Source organism: Stenella coeruleoalba, assembly GCF_951394435.1.
Source record: "Stenella coeruleoalba genome assembly, chromosome: 3".
NCBI classification, from domain to species: domain Eukaryota; kingdom Metazoa; phylum Chordata; class Mammalia; order Artiodactyla; family Delphinidae; genus Stenella; species Stenella coeruleoalba.
Genome location: NC_137148.1, coordinates 65,713,254 through 65,732,000, shown reverse-complemented (window position 1 = coordinate 65,732,000; position 18,747 = coordinate 65,713,254). Strand labels below are relative to the sequence as shown.

General features: G+C 36.5%; 1 protein-coding gene across 4 annotated transcripts in view; it reads right to left on the bottom strand.

Annotated features, from left to right (window-relative positions):
• Positions 1–18,747, bottom strand: part of XRCC4 (X-ray repair cross complementing 4) — a gene marked incomplete at its 3' end in the record, with an annotated part of 262,025 nt that overhangs the window by 234,336 nt on the left and 8,942 nt on the right. For all 4 annotated transcript variants that reach the window (XM_079916017.1, XM_079916016.1, XM_079916019.1 and 1 more), the window contains exon 2: positions 460–608. In XM_079916017.1, coding sequence (XP_079772143.1) covers positions 460–598 — 139 coding nt within the window. In that variant the 5' untranslated portion in view covers positions 599–608. The remainder of the gene's footprint in view (positions 1–459; positions 609–18,747) is intronic.

The following is an 18,747-nucleotide window of genomic DNA, read 5'->3' as shown; positions in this document are numbered from 1 at the left end:
CATTTTGTTACAAATGTAGTACATGTTCACTGGAAAATAATTCAACAATATAAGTATATGAAATAAAAAGAACACCACCACCACCCCACTCTCCCAAGCCTTGGCCCAGCCAATCCACCTTCCTGTGCCTCCCAGTATTTCCCTGGGGTCCTAAGAAAAGATACATATAAAAAGTACTATTTATGTTTTGTATAAAGAGATCATTTTAAAAACTCTGACCAACTCCAAGAACTAAGACTCAAATGGTTATTTCTCTATCCTTCTATTAATATTACTTACAGAAAATAATATTAATATTACAAATCTGTGTGTAAATCAGACAGCAATAACAAGTAAAAGCAATCATGTTCATTTTAACCAATATCTATTAAAGAAACACTTTAATTTGAAGTATCACTGAGGACTGAAGAATGGCACATTATTGAAATTTTTCTTTAAAAAATTTGCTTTTAACATTACCTGTCCCAGTCCATGCTGACTGACCATCAGTAAGTGTAATAACAAAACCAGATCCTAGTGTTTTTTCCCAAGCAACTTGTAGAAAATGAATTATATCAGGTTCAGAAGCAAGATAGATTCTGTTTACTTTTCTCTCCATTTCTGATCACCTGTTATAAAAGAAAAAAAATATTTTTGCAAGAAACTGTGACTATCAAATAATGATGCTTTCTGTACTGGTCTCTCAGCTATACAAAGCACCAAGGAAACAAGTAAAACAAAAAGCTATATAATAGCCAACCATCAAACTCAGTAAATCACAGTTCTGTTCAATACTGATTCACAGTTTTTACAGATAAAAGCAGAGGCTCATAAATGATTTGCCCAAGTTGTGTAGCTGAATAAAAATTACCACCTCCAACAATATGAAGATCACATTTTCCCCAAAGCCTCTTTCTCTACGACAAATAGTCACAAGAACTTGTGTGAGTGATCTGGGAATAATCGCAGGACTGGAATCTGATTATAATTAGTGAGGATAAATTGGATCAAGTTCTTAGTCTCTGTCTGGAGAAAGACTGTGTAAATGAAAAAGGAGAGTAGCATAAAGATTTGGAAAAGAAAATCTCAGAACCCAAGAGTTGGCCATATCTATCACATCTTCTCTAAGAAAGGGGCTCCCAGGACTCACTCTGTCCACTGAGATAGAAGTACCCTGTAATGGAGATGGATTATATCAAGCTATTACAGCCTGAGGCTAATAAACTTTTTGCATTTTTAAAACTTTATATTGAAGTATTATACCCAGGCAAAAGTACAGATATCTAAAACCTAACTTGGAAGTTTTATAATTGAGCAAATCCATGTAAGCAGTACCTAGATCAGGAATCAGAACATTACCACCCCAGAACTCATTCTCACAACACCCCTTTTCCAGTCACTGTGTCCCCAAATAACCACTTTCCTAACAGATTAGAATTTTGAGTATCTTTGTACTTTCATGTAGATATAATCATACAGCACATTTTATTTTGTGTCTGGCTTCTTTTATGGAACATTACGTTTCAGAAATGCTTCTTAGAATTGTAGATCATGCTCATAGTTGTATAATATTCCATTATGTGGGTATAGTACAATTTATTTATCCATTCGACAGGCATTTGAGTACTTTCCAGGTTTTGACTAGCATAAATAGTGCTTCCATAAATATGCTAGCAATATCCAGGCTTTTCTGTTGGGCATATACCTATGAGTACATAACCATGAGTGAAATTTCTGGACCAGAGGATATGCATATGTTCAGTTTTAGTAGTACACAACCAAAAACTTTCTAAAAGGTTTGTACCAATTTAAACACTTGGTATGTCAGTTCTGATCACTCCATATCCTTACAAACATTTCTCATCTTTTTTTTTTTTTTTTTTTTTGCGGTACACGGGCCTCTCACTGTTGTGGCCTCTCCCGTTGCAGAGCACAGGCTCCGGACGCGCAGGCTCAGCGGCCATGGCTCACGGGCCCAGTCGCTCCACAGCATGTGGGATCTTCCTGGACCGGGAAACGAACCCGTGTCCCCTGCATGGACAGGCGGACTCTCATCTTTTTAATTTTAGCCATTTTGGTGGGTATGTAGTATTACACAATGGTTTATTCACATTTCCCTGATAATTAATGATGCTGAGTCCTTTTCATATCTTGATTGTGCATTTGAACATCCTGTTTTGTGGAGTATCTGTTAAATCTTGCTAATGTTTTTATTCAGTTGTATTTTTCTTATTGATGTTCTTACTGATATATTATTTTCTTTTTGTTTTGTTCTTTACTTTTTGGATTATGAATCCTTTTACAGATATATGTACAGTTCTACCATTCTGTAAGTTATCTTTTCACTCTCATAATGGTAACTTTGGATGAAAAGAAGTTCTTAATTTTCATGAAGTTAAAATTTATCAAAATCTGTGTGTTATAGTTATACTTTTTCTGTACTACTTAAGAACTCTTTGGTCACCAAGATGTTCTCCTACGTTTATCTAAGAGCTTTATAATTGTACCTCTCACACTTAGATCTACAATCCATCTGGAATTGATTTTTGTACATCAATTGTCAGGAGGGGTCAAAATATATTTTTTCCACATGGATATCAAATTGACCAAGTATTATTTATTAAAGACTACCCTTTCCTACTGCAATGCTGTTACTTTTGTCATAAATCATTTGACCGAATATGTGTACAAGGTTCAATTTTTGTTTTGTTCATTCCTTGCAGGTGTGCAATTTCAAATATTATACACTTGGCTTGTCAAGGTTACACTGAATAGTGATTCTGTTACTGTGATCCAGCACATTTATAATCTCTTGCTGACCCTGCCATTTAAAAGTTTAATAAACCTTGCTTCTGAGTATTAAAATCATTTATGTAAAATGTTGAGCAGAACAAGCTCAAGCATAAACTTCTGTGGCTTGCCATTAGAAACAAGCCTCTCTTAGACATCAATCACTACTACTAGGCGGGTGTACTGCTGACACCTCCATTTAAGTCACAAGGATATCAAGATGGTCCTTCGTAAAACCTACTTACTCTGCAAGTCTAGGAGTGCTATTAAAAAAAAGAAAAGAAGGGGCTTCCCTGGTGGCGCAGTGGTTCAGAGTCCGCCTGCCCATGCAGGGGACATCGGTTCGTGCCCCGGTGCGGGAAGATCCCACATGCCACGGAGCGGCTGGGCCCGTAAGCCATGGCTGCTGAGCCTGTGCGTCCAGAGCCTGTGCTCCGCAACGGGAGAGGCCACAACAGTGAGAGGCCCTCGTACAGAAAAGAAAAGAAAAGAAAAGAAGAGGAGGGGAGGGGAGGGGAAAGAAATTAAGACAGACATTTTTCTTAGTGATCCCACTCTCATTTCTACTGATTACAAGTTATTTTCCTATTAATTCGAAAACTATTCTTCCAGTAATTCACTCTAGAATCTTGCCCAGATTGACCTCAAACTTACCAGACTACGATATGCCACATACTATTTAGTTCAAAGCAAAAAACTATATTTTTTCTAATACTGGAATATCCTTTGCCCATGTACACTTCATTAAGAGATACTTAAGCTATAGATGCTAACAAAACTAAAGGAATACCCTAAAAATTACAAATATGCAAAGAAAAAACATTATAAAAAGTCAAAATGAGGAACAAAGCACACATTTCAAAGATGAAAAACTAGAGAGAATTATTCTTTAATCACATAGCATGAATCTCTTACTAGGTGACCCTAAAAAAGGTAAGAGTATAAAATTGCCTCAAATTTTTATGACCAATATAAATACTATGTTGTGACAATCCAAAGGTAAATTATTAATTGACATTTCATTGATAACTAATAAGTTTTAATAAAAGCCAAATTTTTAAATCATTTTAATTTGCTTTCTCAATTTAAAACTATTATGTTCTCCTAAATAAAGCATCATATTTTTCTCAATTAACGAATGAATATGAAAATCAAAACAACTCATTCTGTCAGAACTCTTCACAAAACAAAACTAACTTCTCTATCTTCTGGGGGATGAGAGGCATGCTTAATTATAGAAGGCTAGAGCTGTACTATCTTACAGAAAAAAGCACAAGGAAGCAGAGAAACTTCCAGAATGATAGAAAAAAATCTAAAATTAACAGTGTAATGAGATTGCTTCAAGATGGTGGAGTAGAAGGACATGCTCTTACTGCCTCTTGCGAGAGCACCAGAATCACAACTAAATGCTGAACAATCATCGACAGGAAGACACTGGAATTCACCAAAAAAGATACCACACAACCAAAGACAAAGGAAAAGCCACAGTGAGAAGGTAGGAGGGGCACAATCACAATAAAATCAAATCCAATAACTGCTGGGTAGATGACTCACAAACTGGAGAACACTTTTACCACAGAAGTCCACCCACTGGAATGAAGGTTCTGAGCCCCATGTCAGGCTTCCCAACCTGGGGGTCCAGCAATGGGAGGAGGAATTCCTAGAGAATCAGACTTTGAAGGCAGGTGGGATTTGATTGCAGGACTTTGACAGGACTGGGGGAAACAGAGACTCCACTCTTGGAGGGCACACACAAAGTAGTGTGCGCATCGGGGTGCAGGGGAAGGAGCAGTGACCCCACAGGAGATTGAAACAGACCTACCTGCTAGTGTTGGAAAGTCTCCTGCAGAGGCAGGGCGTGGCTGTGTCCTACCGTGAGGACAAGGACACTGGCAGCAGAAGTTCTGGGAAGTACTCCTTGGCATGAGACCTCCCAGAGTCTGCCATTAGCCCCACCAGAGAGCCCAGGTAGGCTCCAGTGTTGGGTCGCCCCAGGCCAAACAACCAACAGGAAGGGAACCCAGCCCCACCTATCAGCAGACAAGTGGATTAAAGTCTTACTGAGCACTGCCCACCTGAGCAACAGCCAGCTCTACCTACCACCAGTCCCTCCCATCAGTAAACTTGCACAAGCTTCTTAGATAGCCTCATCCACCAGAGGGCAGAGAGCAGAAGCAAGAAGAACCACAATCCTGCAGCATGTGGAACAAAAACCACATTCACAGAAACATAGACAACATGAACAGTCAGACAGATTTGTACTGCATGAAGGAAAAATATAAAACCCAAGAAAAACAACTAAATGAAGTAGAGATAGGCAACCATCCAGAAAAAGAATTCAGAACAATGATGGTGAAGATGAGCCAGGACCTCGGAAAAAGAATGGAGGCAAAGATCGAGAAGATGCAAGAAATGTTTAACAAAGATCGAGAAGAATTAAAAAACAAAAAAACAGAGATCAACAATACAATAACTGAAATGAAAACTACACTAGAAGGAATCAATATTAGAATAACTGAGGCAGAAGAACGGATAAGTGACCTGGAAGACAGAATGGTGGAATTCACTGCTGCAGAATAGAATAAAGAAAGAAGAATGAAAAGAAATGAAGACAGCCTAAGAGACCTCTGGGACAACATTAAATGCAACAACATTCACATTATAGGGGTCCCAGAAGGAGAAGAGAGAGAGAAAGGGCCCGAGAAAATATCTGAAGAGATTATAGTCGAAAACTTCCCTAACATGGGAAAGGAAATAGCCACCCAAGTCCAGGAAGTGCATAGAGTCCCATACAGGATAAACCCAAGGAGAAACATGCCAAGACACATAGTAATCAAACTGGCAAAAATTAAAGACAAAGAAAAATTATTAAAAGCAGCAAGGGAAAAACGACAAATAACATACAAGGGAACTCCCATAAGGTTAAGAGCTGATTTCTCAGCAGAAACTCTACAAGCCAGAAGGGAGTGGCATGATACACTTAAAGTGATGAAAGGGAAGAATCTACAACCAAGATTACTCTACCCGGCAAGGATCTCATTCAGATTCAATGGAGAAATCAAAAGCTTTACAGACAAGCAAAAGCTAAGAAAATTCAGCACTGCCAAATCAGCTCTACAACAAATGCTAAAAGGAACTTCTCTAAGTGGGAAACACAACAGAAGAAAAGGACCTACAAAAACAAACCCAAAACAATTAAGAAAAATGCTAATGGGAACATACATATCGATAATTACCTTAAACGTGAGTGGATTAAATGCTCAAACCAAAAGAAACAGGCTCGCTGAATGGATACAAAAACAAGACCCATCTATATGCTGTCTACAAGAGACCCACTTCAGATCTAGGGACACATACAGACTGAAAGTGAGGGGATGGAAAATGATATTCCATGCAAATGGAAATCAAAGAAAGCTGGAGTAGCAAAACTCATATCAGATAAAATAGACTTTAAAATAAAGAATGTTACAAGAGACAAGGAAGGACACTACATAAAGATCAAGGGATCAATCCAAGAAGAAGATATAACAATTATAAAAATATATGCACCCAACATAGGAGCACCTCAATATATAAGGCAACTGCTAACATCTATAAAATAGGAAATCAACAGTAACACAGTAATAGTGGGGGACTTTAACACCTCACTTACAACAATGGACAGATCACCCAAACAGAAAATTAATAAGGAAACACAAGGTTTAAATGACACAACAGACCAGATAGATTTCATTGATATTTATAGGACATTCCATCCAAAAACAACAGATTACACTTTCTTCTCAAGTACACACGGAACATTCTCCAGGATAGATCACATCTTGGGTCACAAATCAAGCCTCAGTAAATTTAAGAAAACTGAAATCATATCAAGCATCTCTTCTGACCACAATGCTATGAGATTAGAAATCAATTACAGGGGAAAAAAAACGTAAAAGACACAAACATATGGAGGCTAAACAATACGTTACTAAATAACCAAGAGATCACTGAAGAAATCAAAGAGGAAATTAAAACATACCTAGAGATAAATGACAATGAAAACACGATGATCCAAAACCTATGGGATGCAGCAAAAGCAGTTCTAAGAGGGAAGTTTATAGCAATACAAGCCTACCTCAAGAAACAAGAAGAATCTTAAATAATCTAACCTTACACCTAAAGGAACTAGAGAAACAACACACAAAACCCAGTTAGCATAAGGAAAGAAATCATAAAGGTAAGAGCAGAAATAAATAAATAGAAACAATAGCAAAGATCAATACAATTAAAAGCTGGTTCTTTGAGAAGATAAACAAAATTGATAAGCCATTAGCCAGACTCATCAAGAAAAAGAGGGAGAGGACTCAAATCAATAAAATTAGAAATGAAAAAGGAGAAGTTACAATAGACACCACAGAAATACAAAGCATCCTAAGAGACTACTACAAGCAACTCTATGCCAATAAAATGGACAACCTGGAAGAAATGGGCAAATTCTTAGAAAGGTATAACCTTCGAAGTCTGAACCAGGAAGAAATACAAAATATGAACAGACCAATCACAAGTAATGAAATTGAAACTGTGATTAAAAATCTTCCAACAAACAAAAGTCCAGGACCAGATGGCTTCACAGGTGAATTCTATCAAACATTTAGAGAAGAGCTAACACCAATCCTTCTCAAACTCTTCCAAAATATTGCAGAGGAAGGAACACTCCCAAATTCATTCTATGAGGCCAACATCACTCTGATACCAAAACCAGACAAAGGTATCACAAAAAAGAGAAAATTATAGACCAATATCAATGATGAACATAGATGCAAAGATCCTCAACAAAATACTAGCAAACAGAATCCACCAACACATTAAAAGGATCATACACCATGATCAAGTGGGATTTATCCCAGGGATGCAAGGATTCTTCAACAGACGCAAGTCAATCAAAGTGATACACCATATTAACAAATTGAAGAAGAAAAACCATATGATCATCTCAATAGATGCAGAAAAAGCTTTCAAAAGAATTCAACACCCATTTATGATAAAAACTCTCCAGAAAGTGGAAACAGAGGGAACCTACCTCAACATAATAAAGGTTGTATACGACAAACCCACAGCAAATATCATTGTCAATGGTGAAAAACTGAAAGCATTTCCTCGAAGATGAGTAACAAGACAAGGATGTCTACTCTTGCCACTATTATTCAACATAGTTTTGGAAGTCCTAGCCATGGCATTCAGAGAAGAAAAAGAAATAAAAGGAATAAAAATTGGAAAAGAAGAAGTAATACTGTCACTGTTTGCATATGACATGATACATAGAGAAACCTACAGATGCCACCAGAAAACTACTAGAGCTAATCAATGAATTTGGTAAAGTTACAGGATACAAAATTAATGCACAGAAATCTCTTGCACTCCTATACACTAATGACGAAAAATCTGAAAGAGAAATTGAGGAAACATTCCCATTTACCACTGCAACAAAAAGAATAAAATACCTAGGAATAAACCTACCTAGGGAGACAAAAGACCTGTATGCAGAAAACTATAAGACACTGATGAAAGAAATTAAAGATGATACAAACAGATGGAGAGATATACCATGTTCTTGGATTGGAAGAATCAATATTGTGAAAATGACTATACTGCCCAAAGCAATCTACAGATTCAATGCAATCCCCATCAAATTACCAATAGCATTTTTACAGAACTAGAAAAAAAATCTTCAAATTTGTATGGAGACACAAAAGACCCCGAATAGCCAAAGCAGTCTTGAGGGGAAGAAACAGAGCAGGAGGAATCAGACTCCCTGGCTTCAGACTACACTACAAAGCTACAGTAATCAAGACAATATGGTACTGGCACAAAAACAGAAATAGAGATCAATAGAACAAGATAGAAAGCCCAGAGATAAACCCATGCACCTATGATCAACTAATCTATGACAAAGGAGGCAAGGATATACAATGGAGAAAAGACAGTCTCTTCAATGAGTGGTGCTGGGAAAACTGGACAGCTGCATGTAAAAGCATGAAATTAGAACACTCCCTAACACCATACACAAAAATAAACTCAAAATGGATTCGAGGGCTTCCCTTGTGGCGCAGTGGTTGAGAGTCTGCCTGCCGATGCAGGGGACACGGGTTCGTGCCCCGGTCCGGGAAGATCCCACATGCTGCGGAGTGGCTAGGCCCATGATCCATGGCCACTGAGCCTGCACGTCCGGAGCCTGTGCTCCACAACAGGAGAGGCCACGACAGTGAGAGGCCCACGTAACCCAAAAAAAAAAAAAAAAAAGGAAATGGATTCGAGACCTAAATGTAAGACCAGACACTATAAAACTCTTAGAGGAAAAGATAGGAAGAACACTCTTTGACATAAATCACAGCAAGATCTTTTTTGACCCACTTCCTAGAGTAATGGAAATAAAAACAAAAATAAACAAATGGGACCTAATGAAACGTCAAAGCTTTTGCACAGCAAAGCAAACTATAAACAAGACGAAAAGACAACCCTCAGAATGGGAGAAAATATTTGCAAATGAATCAATGGACAAAGGATTAATCTCCAAAATATATAAACAGCTCATGCAGCTCAATATTAAAAACACAAACCCAATCCAAAAATGTGCAGAAGACCTAAATAGACATTTCTCAAAAGAAGACATACAGATGGCCAGGAAGCACATGAAAAGCTTCTCAACATCACTAATTATTAGAGAAATGCAAATCAAAACTACAAGGAGGTATCACCTCACACCAGTTAGAATGGGCATGATCAGAAAATCTACAAACAACAAATGCTGGAGAGGGTGTGGAGAAAAGGGAACCCTGTTGCACTGTTGATGGGAATGTAAATTGATAGAGCCACTATGGAGAACAGTATGGAGGTTCCTTAAAAACCTAAAAATAGAATTACCATATGACCCAGCAATCCTGCTACTGGGCATATACCCAGAAAAAACCATAATTCAAAAAGACACGTGCATCCCAATGTTCACTGCAGCACTATTTACAATAGCTAGGTCATGGTAGTAACCTAAATGCCCATCGACAGATGAATGGATAAAGAAGATGTGGTACATATATACAATGGAATATTACTCAGCCATAAAAAGGAACGAAATTGGGTTATTTGTAGAGACGTGGATGAATCTAGAGACTGTCATACAGAGTGAAGTAAGTCAGAAAGAGAAAAAAATATCGTATATTAACGCCTATATGTGGAAACTCGAAAAATGGTACAGATGCACGGGTTTGCAGGGCAAAAACTGAGACACAGATGTAGAGCACAAATGTATGGACACGAAAGGGGGAAAGCAGCGTGGGGTGGGGGTGGGGGTGGGGGTGTGATGAACTGGCAGATTGGGACTGACATGTATACACTAAAATGTATAAAATGGACAACTAATAAGAACCTGCTGTATAAAAAAATAAATAAAATAAAATTCCAAAATTCCAAAAACAAAAAACAGTGTAAGATACCTCTAAATTGGTAAGTTAGCAATAATTCTAATATCTACCTAACGTTTACTCAGAAAATTATTCTTCTTCCCAGAAGAAAAAGACAGTTATAAAATAACCATACTTGTAGCCACATCAATTATATTAATAGTTTTTAAATATGAAATTTGTAGATTTTACATCATAATTACTGAAAAAATATAATTATTTTTAAATATTTCACTTAATCAAAAATTTTTCCTACATTGAGGTCTTCTTTGCCTAGATGTACTTAATTCTGAAATGCTTCATCCACTTGTAAATATTTTCTTTAGATCAATTAGTCAATACACTTAACATGCAGTAAATTATCCACATGGTCTGCAATTCTTAAATTCGAAAATTACTGGAAAATATGTGTTACTGTTTTTCTATGCCAATCATTGAAAAAGACATACTTAGAGGCTTACATAATTCTAAGGGGCCCAAAACCACAATTCTGGGAGGGAAGAAGGTAATGGAAACTACTGATGAAGTTTTTTGCCTGTATAGAATTTATATGCACACACAAAGATACACACACACTTACACAGATTATTTTTTCTTAAATGTGGCGGAAGAACCCTGGCTATTTTTAGCATTAATGAAACTTAGAATTACTCTAAAACAGCAATTGGTTTCACTGTTATTTCTTCGCACGTTTGAAACAAGTGACAAATTTCTAATTATAGAAACAAGTTAATTTGAAATTCAATATTCCAGATGCCTATCAGTAAATCCTACTTTCACAATGATATAAAAGGCTTTAATCATAATAATGTTAAAAAAGACATTTAGGGGTCAGATTAGTTCTAACATCTTTGAATTATTCATGTTTCAAATATTTTCCAATTTTCTGATTAACTCTAGATACTCATCACAGAAACTAAACGATTTTATTTTAAAGATTCTATTCTAGTTAACTCAGATTTGAAATTTTGGATGCTACCTGTGGGCCACGCTTAGGGACTTAACATATTAATAGCTCAAATGTGACAACTCAGTATCCTATAAGTATTTTATGCCTCAATAGCCTTATAAATGTTTTTTTTATATCAACTGAGTCTTAATTTCCTGATAATATACTATTTGAACCAGTTTTGAAAGCACTTCATTCTTTTACTTACTGAGGTCACCCTCTCATTAAATATCAAATACAAAACATCTAAGACTCCACCATAGAAACAGGAAAAAGGATGACTTGTAATGTCTTTTAAGATTCCGTAAGAGCGAATCAAGGATCTCTTTGCTTTCACCAGCACTGTAAATGGGAATAGTCAGCCATGGGTTTTTTGCCCCAAGACTAGTACTTGAAGAAAGGGGATGGAATTTTCAGAAGGAATGATTGATTAGGGCCATAAGAAAGCCTGTGTTTTGTTTTCTAAGGGCACTAAAGGTCAGACTAGTATCAGCACCTCTCCCAGCCAGAGCCAAGGATCTAAGACAAGCCTGCAGGTGGAAACAGTTGGGTCCCACCCCAATTTGTACATCAGTAGCTTTATTGAGAGCTCAGAACAGTTGAGAATTGAGAAGCTTATCTTTAGTACTTTGTGTCTTTGATACTTGGCTTCTCTCTTAGAAGAGAAATAAGTTGTTGGCTGATGTGATCTAGACTCTGAACAAATACCATTCACAGTTGCTTCTGAATAAACAAGACACTTTTTAAATTAGTTTACAAAGAATTTTGTATGCCCTTTTGGATGCTGATAAGAAGCAATGCAGAAGCCAATTCTCTTAGGTCAGCTCAAGTTAGTGACAACACTGTATCATTGATAACACCATTTTGAACTTGAGCTTCTTTTATTTTCCTTTATAGTGAGTTATGGCTTCCTTTCAAGCTGCTTGGGCTGCAGGTGTTCAAACTTCTGCAGCTCTGCCAAGGAGTCCTACTTATGGATCAGAAAGGGCTAAAAGCATGTTTCTAATGAAGCAATTAACTTAAGTGCCCCCTTGTTGAGAAAAGTAGGCTGATAACTAAAGTGAGTTCAGAATAAAGATTAGCACACAGCACATGCTGTTAATAGTCTGTAATTAGATTCCTGATCACATTATTTTGTTTGACCTTCCTTTTTTTAAAAATGAGGAAAAGAAAAAAATATAAATTGTAAACCAAAAGTGTGGTGATAAATTTTTTTAAAGTTTATCATGTTACAAAAATTCAAGGATATATAAAAAGGAAAGAAAGGTTTATACAACAGCCACTGACTGGGCTACTTAAAGACAAACATCACGTAACAATTTCAGAAAAGAAGACTATTTTATTTGTTCAGAACTTCTTTAAAAGCAGTGACAATTCCTGTTTATCTTATCAGAATTCCCACACTGAGTATTTTTTAATTAATAATTTATTCCTAGCATTTTCATTATTAATAGCATGTCGATTTGCTGGTTGTTATCTATGTGACCAAAGGGTAAATTAAGGTCTTTTTGAAAAATGACCATAAAATCAATTTACCTTTAAATTTCCAAAGCAATTAAAACAAAACTAACCTTCTATAGAAGAAATGCTTTCCTGAAATAATGTTTTCAAGTTAGAATTTTCTAAACTTTAAGGGTAAAGAATTTACAGGATTCTTAAATACCTTTCTAATTATGTCAGGATTTTCTCCATTCGATTAAATTTGAAATGAAAGTAAGGTGACCATCTGTCCAGGCTTGCCTGAGATTTTCCCGGTTTTAACACTGAAAGTCCCATGTCCTAGGAAATCTCTCAACAACCCCAGGCAAACTAGGATGGTTGGTTAACCTAAGTAAGAGCAAAATATAATTAAGACTGTTGGTATAATCTTGTTCAAACACTTGTAATATACAGCTGATATTCAAGGAAGACATTAAATAAACAATCTGATGCTTCAGGAATAAAGCATTAGAACAATAAAATAAGTCTAAACCTAAAGTATCTTTGCCATGGTTACAGACTATTCTCAATTATCTCTTATGAGTATGGAATGCCAGCTGCTGGCATTCCAAATATATTACTGTTCATTTCCTCTGCTTATCTTTTACAAACACCATTAATAATCATTAGTTTCAGTGATTCGTTCAAATTCCACTTCCTCTCCTTTCTTTTCTCTTACCCAATGAAGTGAGTATTAAAAAACAATAAAATGGCCTGAATAAATTTCCCACATAAAATCTAACACCTAGAATTGGACTCAAAGTTCCAAGACTATGATTTCCTTTATATTCATCAAATGGACACTCTTGATTACAAACAACCTTGGCAGAAAGAATGAGAGTATACTTAACATTTTGGAAACTTTCTAAATGTTCATGACAATACTTCCATTCTGATTGCAGTTTCATATGAGAAAGACACTTAACAGAAATGAAGAAGTAAGATAGTACCTCAAATATAGTATTAGCTTAAGCAACAGTATCTTTTCATTAAGAATTTAACAATTATGATTTCTTAAGCCTCAAAACTTTGACCCTCTCTCATATTTTAATTTCAGAAAGAGTGAAGAGGTTCCTATGAAACACCATCAGTTAAGCTTACACACAGTTGTTGGGCTACACCATGCAGGCCTGCAAGGCCTGTACTTGCCCAGCTTCAAGACCGAAGACAGAGCCTGGAGTCAGTAACAGAGACATGAGTGGTTTAATGTATAAGGGGAGCTTACATGTCTGAAGCAAGATCCTGGAGCAACACCTCACCAAGTGTGGCAGACAGCAGGTAGGATGTGATGGCAGGCTTCGCTCCAGGGGGGTGGGAAGGGGGAGGTTCCCAGTTATAGGGGAAACTGACATCAGGTGGGCTCCTCAACTACCAGGGAAACTAGCAGAGGGGCACCGGCCCCTCACTGCCCCTTGATGTAAACAATCACTAGCTGGGGCAGGGGCACGTATGTAAGAAGGTTAGTCCTGTGAGGAGGGTGTAGGTGAAGCAGGCACTGGTTAAGCAGGGGATGTACAAATCAAGAGAATAGACATCTTGGGTGGCCTGATCAAAAAGATCAAAAGATTCAAGCCTTTTCTACTAGAAAAATGTGCTGCTCAGAACTGAAATGTAACTAAAAGCACTTGCATGGAAAAGAAACAAGACTTGTACTATACGTTTCCCCCACTCACAAATCCACCATTTACTTAAAACTACACCCATTTATCTGCCTATTTTCTAATGGCAAACAAGGGGATGAATGGTAAGACTGGGGTACAAATGAGAGTTAACCCTGAAAAAAAAACCTACAACATATCCTCAATTGGTGACCCTACCTAATTCAGGCAAACAAAAATATTAGGAACCATATGAAATTGCACATTTTTTAACCTATAAAAAAATGGCAATTTCACATGGTTCAAATAATACTAAGTTATAAATGGCACATGATTACTTAACATACCTAACTGGACGAATAATTACATACTTATCTCCCATGCTGTAATTGCTGAGTCTGAGTCATTTTCAAGCACATCCCTGAACATACTGTGGATAACTCTAGTGGGAGGAGATTCCAAGATCAAAGAAAAGATTCAATTCTGAGTCCCCTTATGTGATGCATTCTCAAATTGAATTGAAACTTTGTACCGCTAAAATTTAAATCAAGCCTTGTACAATTTAGAAGAGTACAAGTCCTAACACCAGGAGTGTCTTTTGTTTTTCATGAAGAGCCCCTTTCAATCATACCAGTGCTTATGCTAATGAGTGGACTTAGGGTGGGGTCACTAGATAGCCTCAGGATGTGGCTGGTCACCAGAAAGGCCAAAAGATTAAAGGGTTGGCACTTTCAGCCTCACCCCCACCTCAACTCCAGAGAGGGGTGTGGAGCTGGAGATTGAGCTCTATTAAAACTCTGGAACAAAGAAATTGGGGGAGGGGTGCTTCTGGGTTGGTGAACATATCAAAGTACTGGGAGAGCAGCTTGCCCAGTCAATGCACTGAAGCTCTGCACCCTAACCTATACCTTGTCCTATGCATCTCTTCCAGCTGTTCCTCAGTCGTATCTTTTTTACTGAACCAGTAAATAAAAGTAAAGTGTTTTAGTGTTTTCCTGAGTTCTGTAAGCCATTCTAGTAAATTATCAAACCTGAGGAGATGGTCATGGGAAACCCCAATTTATGGCAGGTCAGAAGTATGGATGACCCGGGACTTGCAACTGGCATCTGAAGTGAAGGCAGTCTTGTGGGACTGAACCCTTTAACCTATGAAAACTGACACTAACTCCAGGTAGGCAGTGTAAGAATTAAATTGAATTTTTGGACACCTAGTTGGTATTGGAGAACTGGAGAATTGGTTATTGGTGCTGGAAAACACCCTAATGTGCCAAACAAAATAGCCTTAGTCCAGCTTTATTTAAGGCTATTGGTGTATATCCTCTACTAAATCGGAAATCAAGTCTTTTGTCCCCAAGCTCTTGGAATAGGGAAACTTTACCTGAGAAATCTGGTCTTTTCTAATGTCACTGGATAAAGAGGCCCAGATTGGCCTCTCACAAAATAAGTGACTTTTGAAATATGACAAGTCATGCATAAATATTTATTTAGATCCTGCCAGACAACAGGTACTATGCTAGGTGCTGGGAATAGACCTATGAATAAAATAGCCATATCCCCTGACCTCAGAACATTTATACTCTCATGAATAGAAAGTCAAATAAACACATGTTACAAAACATTGAGGTTAAGAGCCATAAAGAGGTAGTAAGAGGCAACAGGGGAACCCAGATCAGACACACCCAGACTGCCAGTCATGGGAAGCTTTCTAGAGGAAATGAGATCTAAGACCTAAAGGCTGAGTAGGAATTCTGAATCCACCCTTGCAACTGCCCTTTTGCTTATGCTATTCCCTCTCCTAAAATATCTACCTCTAGTCTATACCTGTGAATATCTATCCATCCTTTCAAGGTCCAGAAGCATTGAAAGCAGTTATGATCAGCCTCCAAGGATCCCAGCTGTCAATCATCTTATTCCCCAACTGGAGAAAAAAGAAAGAAGGTCTAATATAGGGAAGGTATCAGGATCATCATGTTCAGAGAGATTCTTCCAGCTCTTCCTCCCGATGGAAGAGGGCCTGAGCTGAATTATGCCCATTGAATCACTCAACAGTGAGTTTAGAGTATATAGCTTCTGACTCTGAAATGGAATTTTGATAGCTTCAGAATTCTAGTACCACTCTGCTGACTTCCTATGGTTTGACCTCTACAACATTTGAATAAAGCAAGCAATGAAGTTGACCTAGATTAAAAGTCATTTGTTATTAAGGTATCAGAATTTTGGAGGCTGTGCTCCTACAGTGTGGAATGGCAGTGTCTGGCAGCCAATATCTGTAGCAGGCAGCAAAAAAATAAGGTCACATAGCTAAGAAAGAGCCTCTTTGCATTACCATATTAATCAGAAAGATTAATCAATCCATTGTCTTTTTCTGACTACAACAAAACATCAATTTTGAAACTAAATCCTAAAGATTCTGAAATAGCACTGAATCAGAGATGTTCATCCTATAAAACAATGAAAGTCATCAACAAAATTCAAACTACAGAGTCATCAGTGATGATTTTTCTCATTAGGAAGAAGTTGGAAATATCACATTCTTTAGAAAATAAAAGAAATAATTATTTTTTAAACAAACACTTTTCCCAAAGAATTAATAAAATAGTAACAAATGAAGCTACTTTGTGGAAGAGAAGTTTAATTTTGCAATGAAGAATTTAAAAAGCTGATCTGAAAAGCCATTCAAAGTTAGTTTCAGAGTCACTTAGTACATAGAACAAAACCAAAACTTTTCCATAAATTGAAATAATGAACTGACATCAATTTGAGGGAAGCCAGTTAAAAAAAGTCCATTCCATTACCAGTCAAACATTCACTGAGGAAGCCAAATAAGAACTCCAGCAGATTAAAAAAAAAAAAAAAAAAAAAGGAATGATGCCTTCCCTCAGAAGCTTTTAATCCAGTTACAAGAACACGATAAAATAGAGTTCTACAAAATTATAACTAAAATACAAGGTAGTATATAATTTTGCTAGATGGGAACTAAAGTAATAATAAAAAAGTGAGGAAGAGATACCTTAAATACATGGAAGATGATATATGAAGTTGCTACATTTTATAATGTAAAAAAAAAAAATTACAGGCCCAGAATAAACAAAAACAAGAGATATTAAGAATATGTCCATATGAGGAATCCAATGTTTATAAAATAAAATTCCAATAATAAACTAGTAGATTCACTAAAAACAACAACAATGTAATCCAATGCCTTGAAAATTATCTTTAATTGACAAGTGAAACACATATTAGTAAATTCATTTCTTCCTGCATGAATACTCCTCTTTGGCCAAGATACAAGAATGTCCAATGAAACATAACAGAAAATATCCACGAAGATGCCCACTGATATAAATGCTTTTGATTTTAAAAAGGGACCTAGCTCCAAACTAAATAAAGATGTACATCAAAATAAATGATCAAATTTTCAAAAACAAAATCATATTAAATTTTTTGTGTCTTTTAGTATGGTATCTTGCTTGCTCAGAAAACACAGACAAATGATGACCATGACCAATTTTACAGAACTGCTGTTATTTGGAAATGCCTAATTTTTGGTTAAACCTTGTTTGGAAATTATCTGTAATAGAGATATCTATTTAACTGATGGCCAATAAGATTCAATCAAGTTAGACTATTCTAGGACATGAAGATCATGGTTAGAGAGTTAGATGAAAACATTCAGTTCAGGTATATCTGGTTTAATATCTAAGGAGGTTCTTAGACTCAGGACAAAATGAAAAAGAAGGTGGTAATAATCTGAGAACAAAAACAACTAGGTAAACACAGAAAAATTAAGGTACATATATAGCTAATTAAAATGTACGATACAGATAGCGCTTTATTAAGTCATTAATTTATCCTATAAACTCAAGGTATATGGTTGTCAGTGAGGGAGTGGAACAAAAATGAACTAAGCATATGTCATGAACTGTGCTGAGAATTTTACATATATTGTTTTACTCTTCAGAACCATTCTAAAAACAAGAAAACTGAAATTCAGCAGGTGTAGTAAAGATAGAAGTGTATTCAAAACTAGGTCTATCCAACACACTGCCTTAAAAGTGTCTCAACCCTAGACAGCCTCTTTATGAGTCTCATATTTAACTCTACTTCTTAGCTCTCAGCCTCTCTCTGAATTTTCTCATTTTATACTATCAAGGTACTGAATTGCTTTTCCTTAACCTATGAACAAAGTATCCCAATGTATTAACACAAATCTAAATCATGACCCGATGTATAACCCAAAATAACCCAGGTACAGACTTCAAATAGTAGAGGGAAAGTTCTTTATACAACTTTACTATACCTTCTCTACAAACAACTGCCTTATTTTAGATTATTCTAACCACAAACAGAATTTTCAAAGTATAGAGCCAATCCTTCTTCTACTAATGAGAACTCATGAAATTCTAAAGAAAAACATTCTTTGAGTCTATATGGTTCAAGACAGGAACTCCTAACATCACTTGTTTTAAAATTAGAGAAGTGAAGAGTTACTAGGGTAATGACAAATTTATGGCCA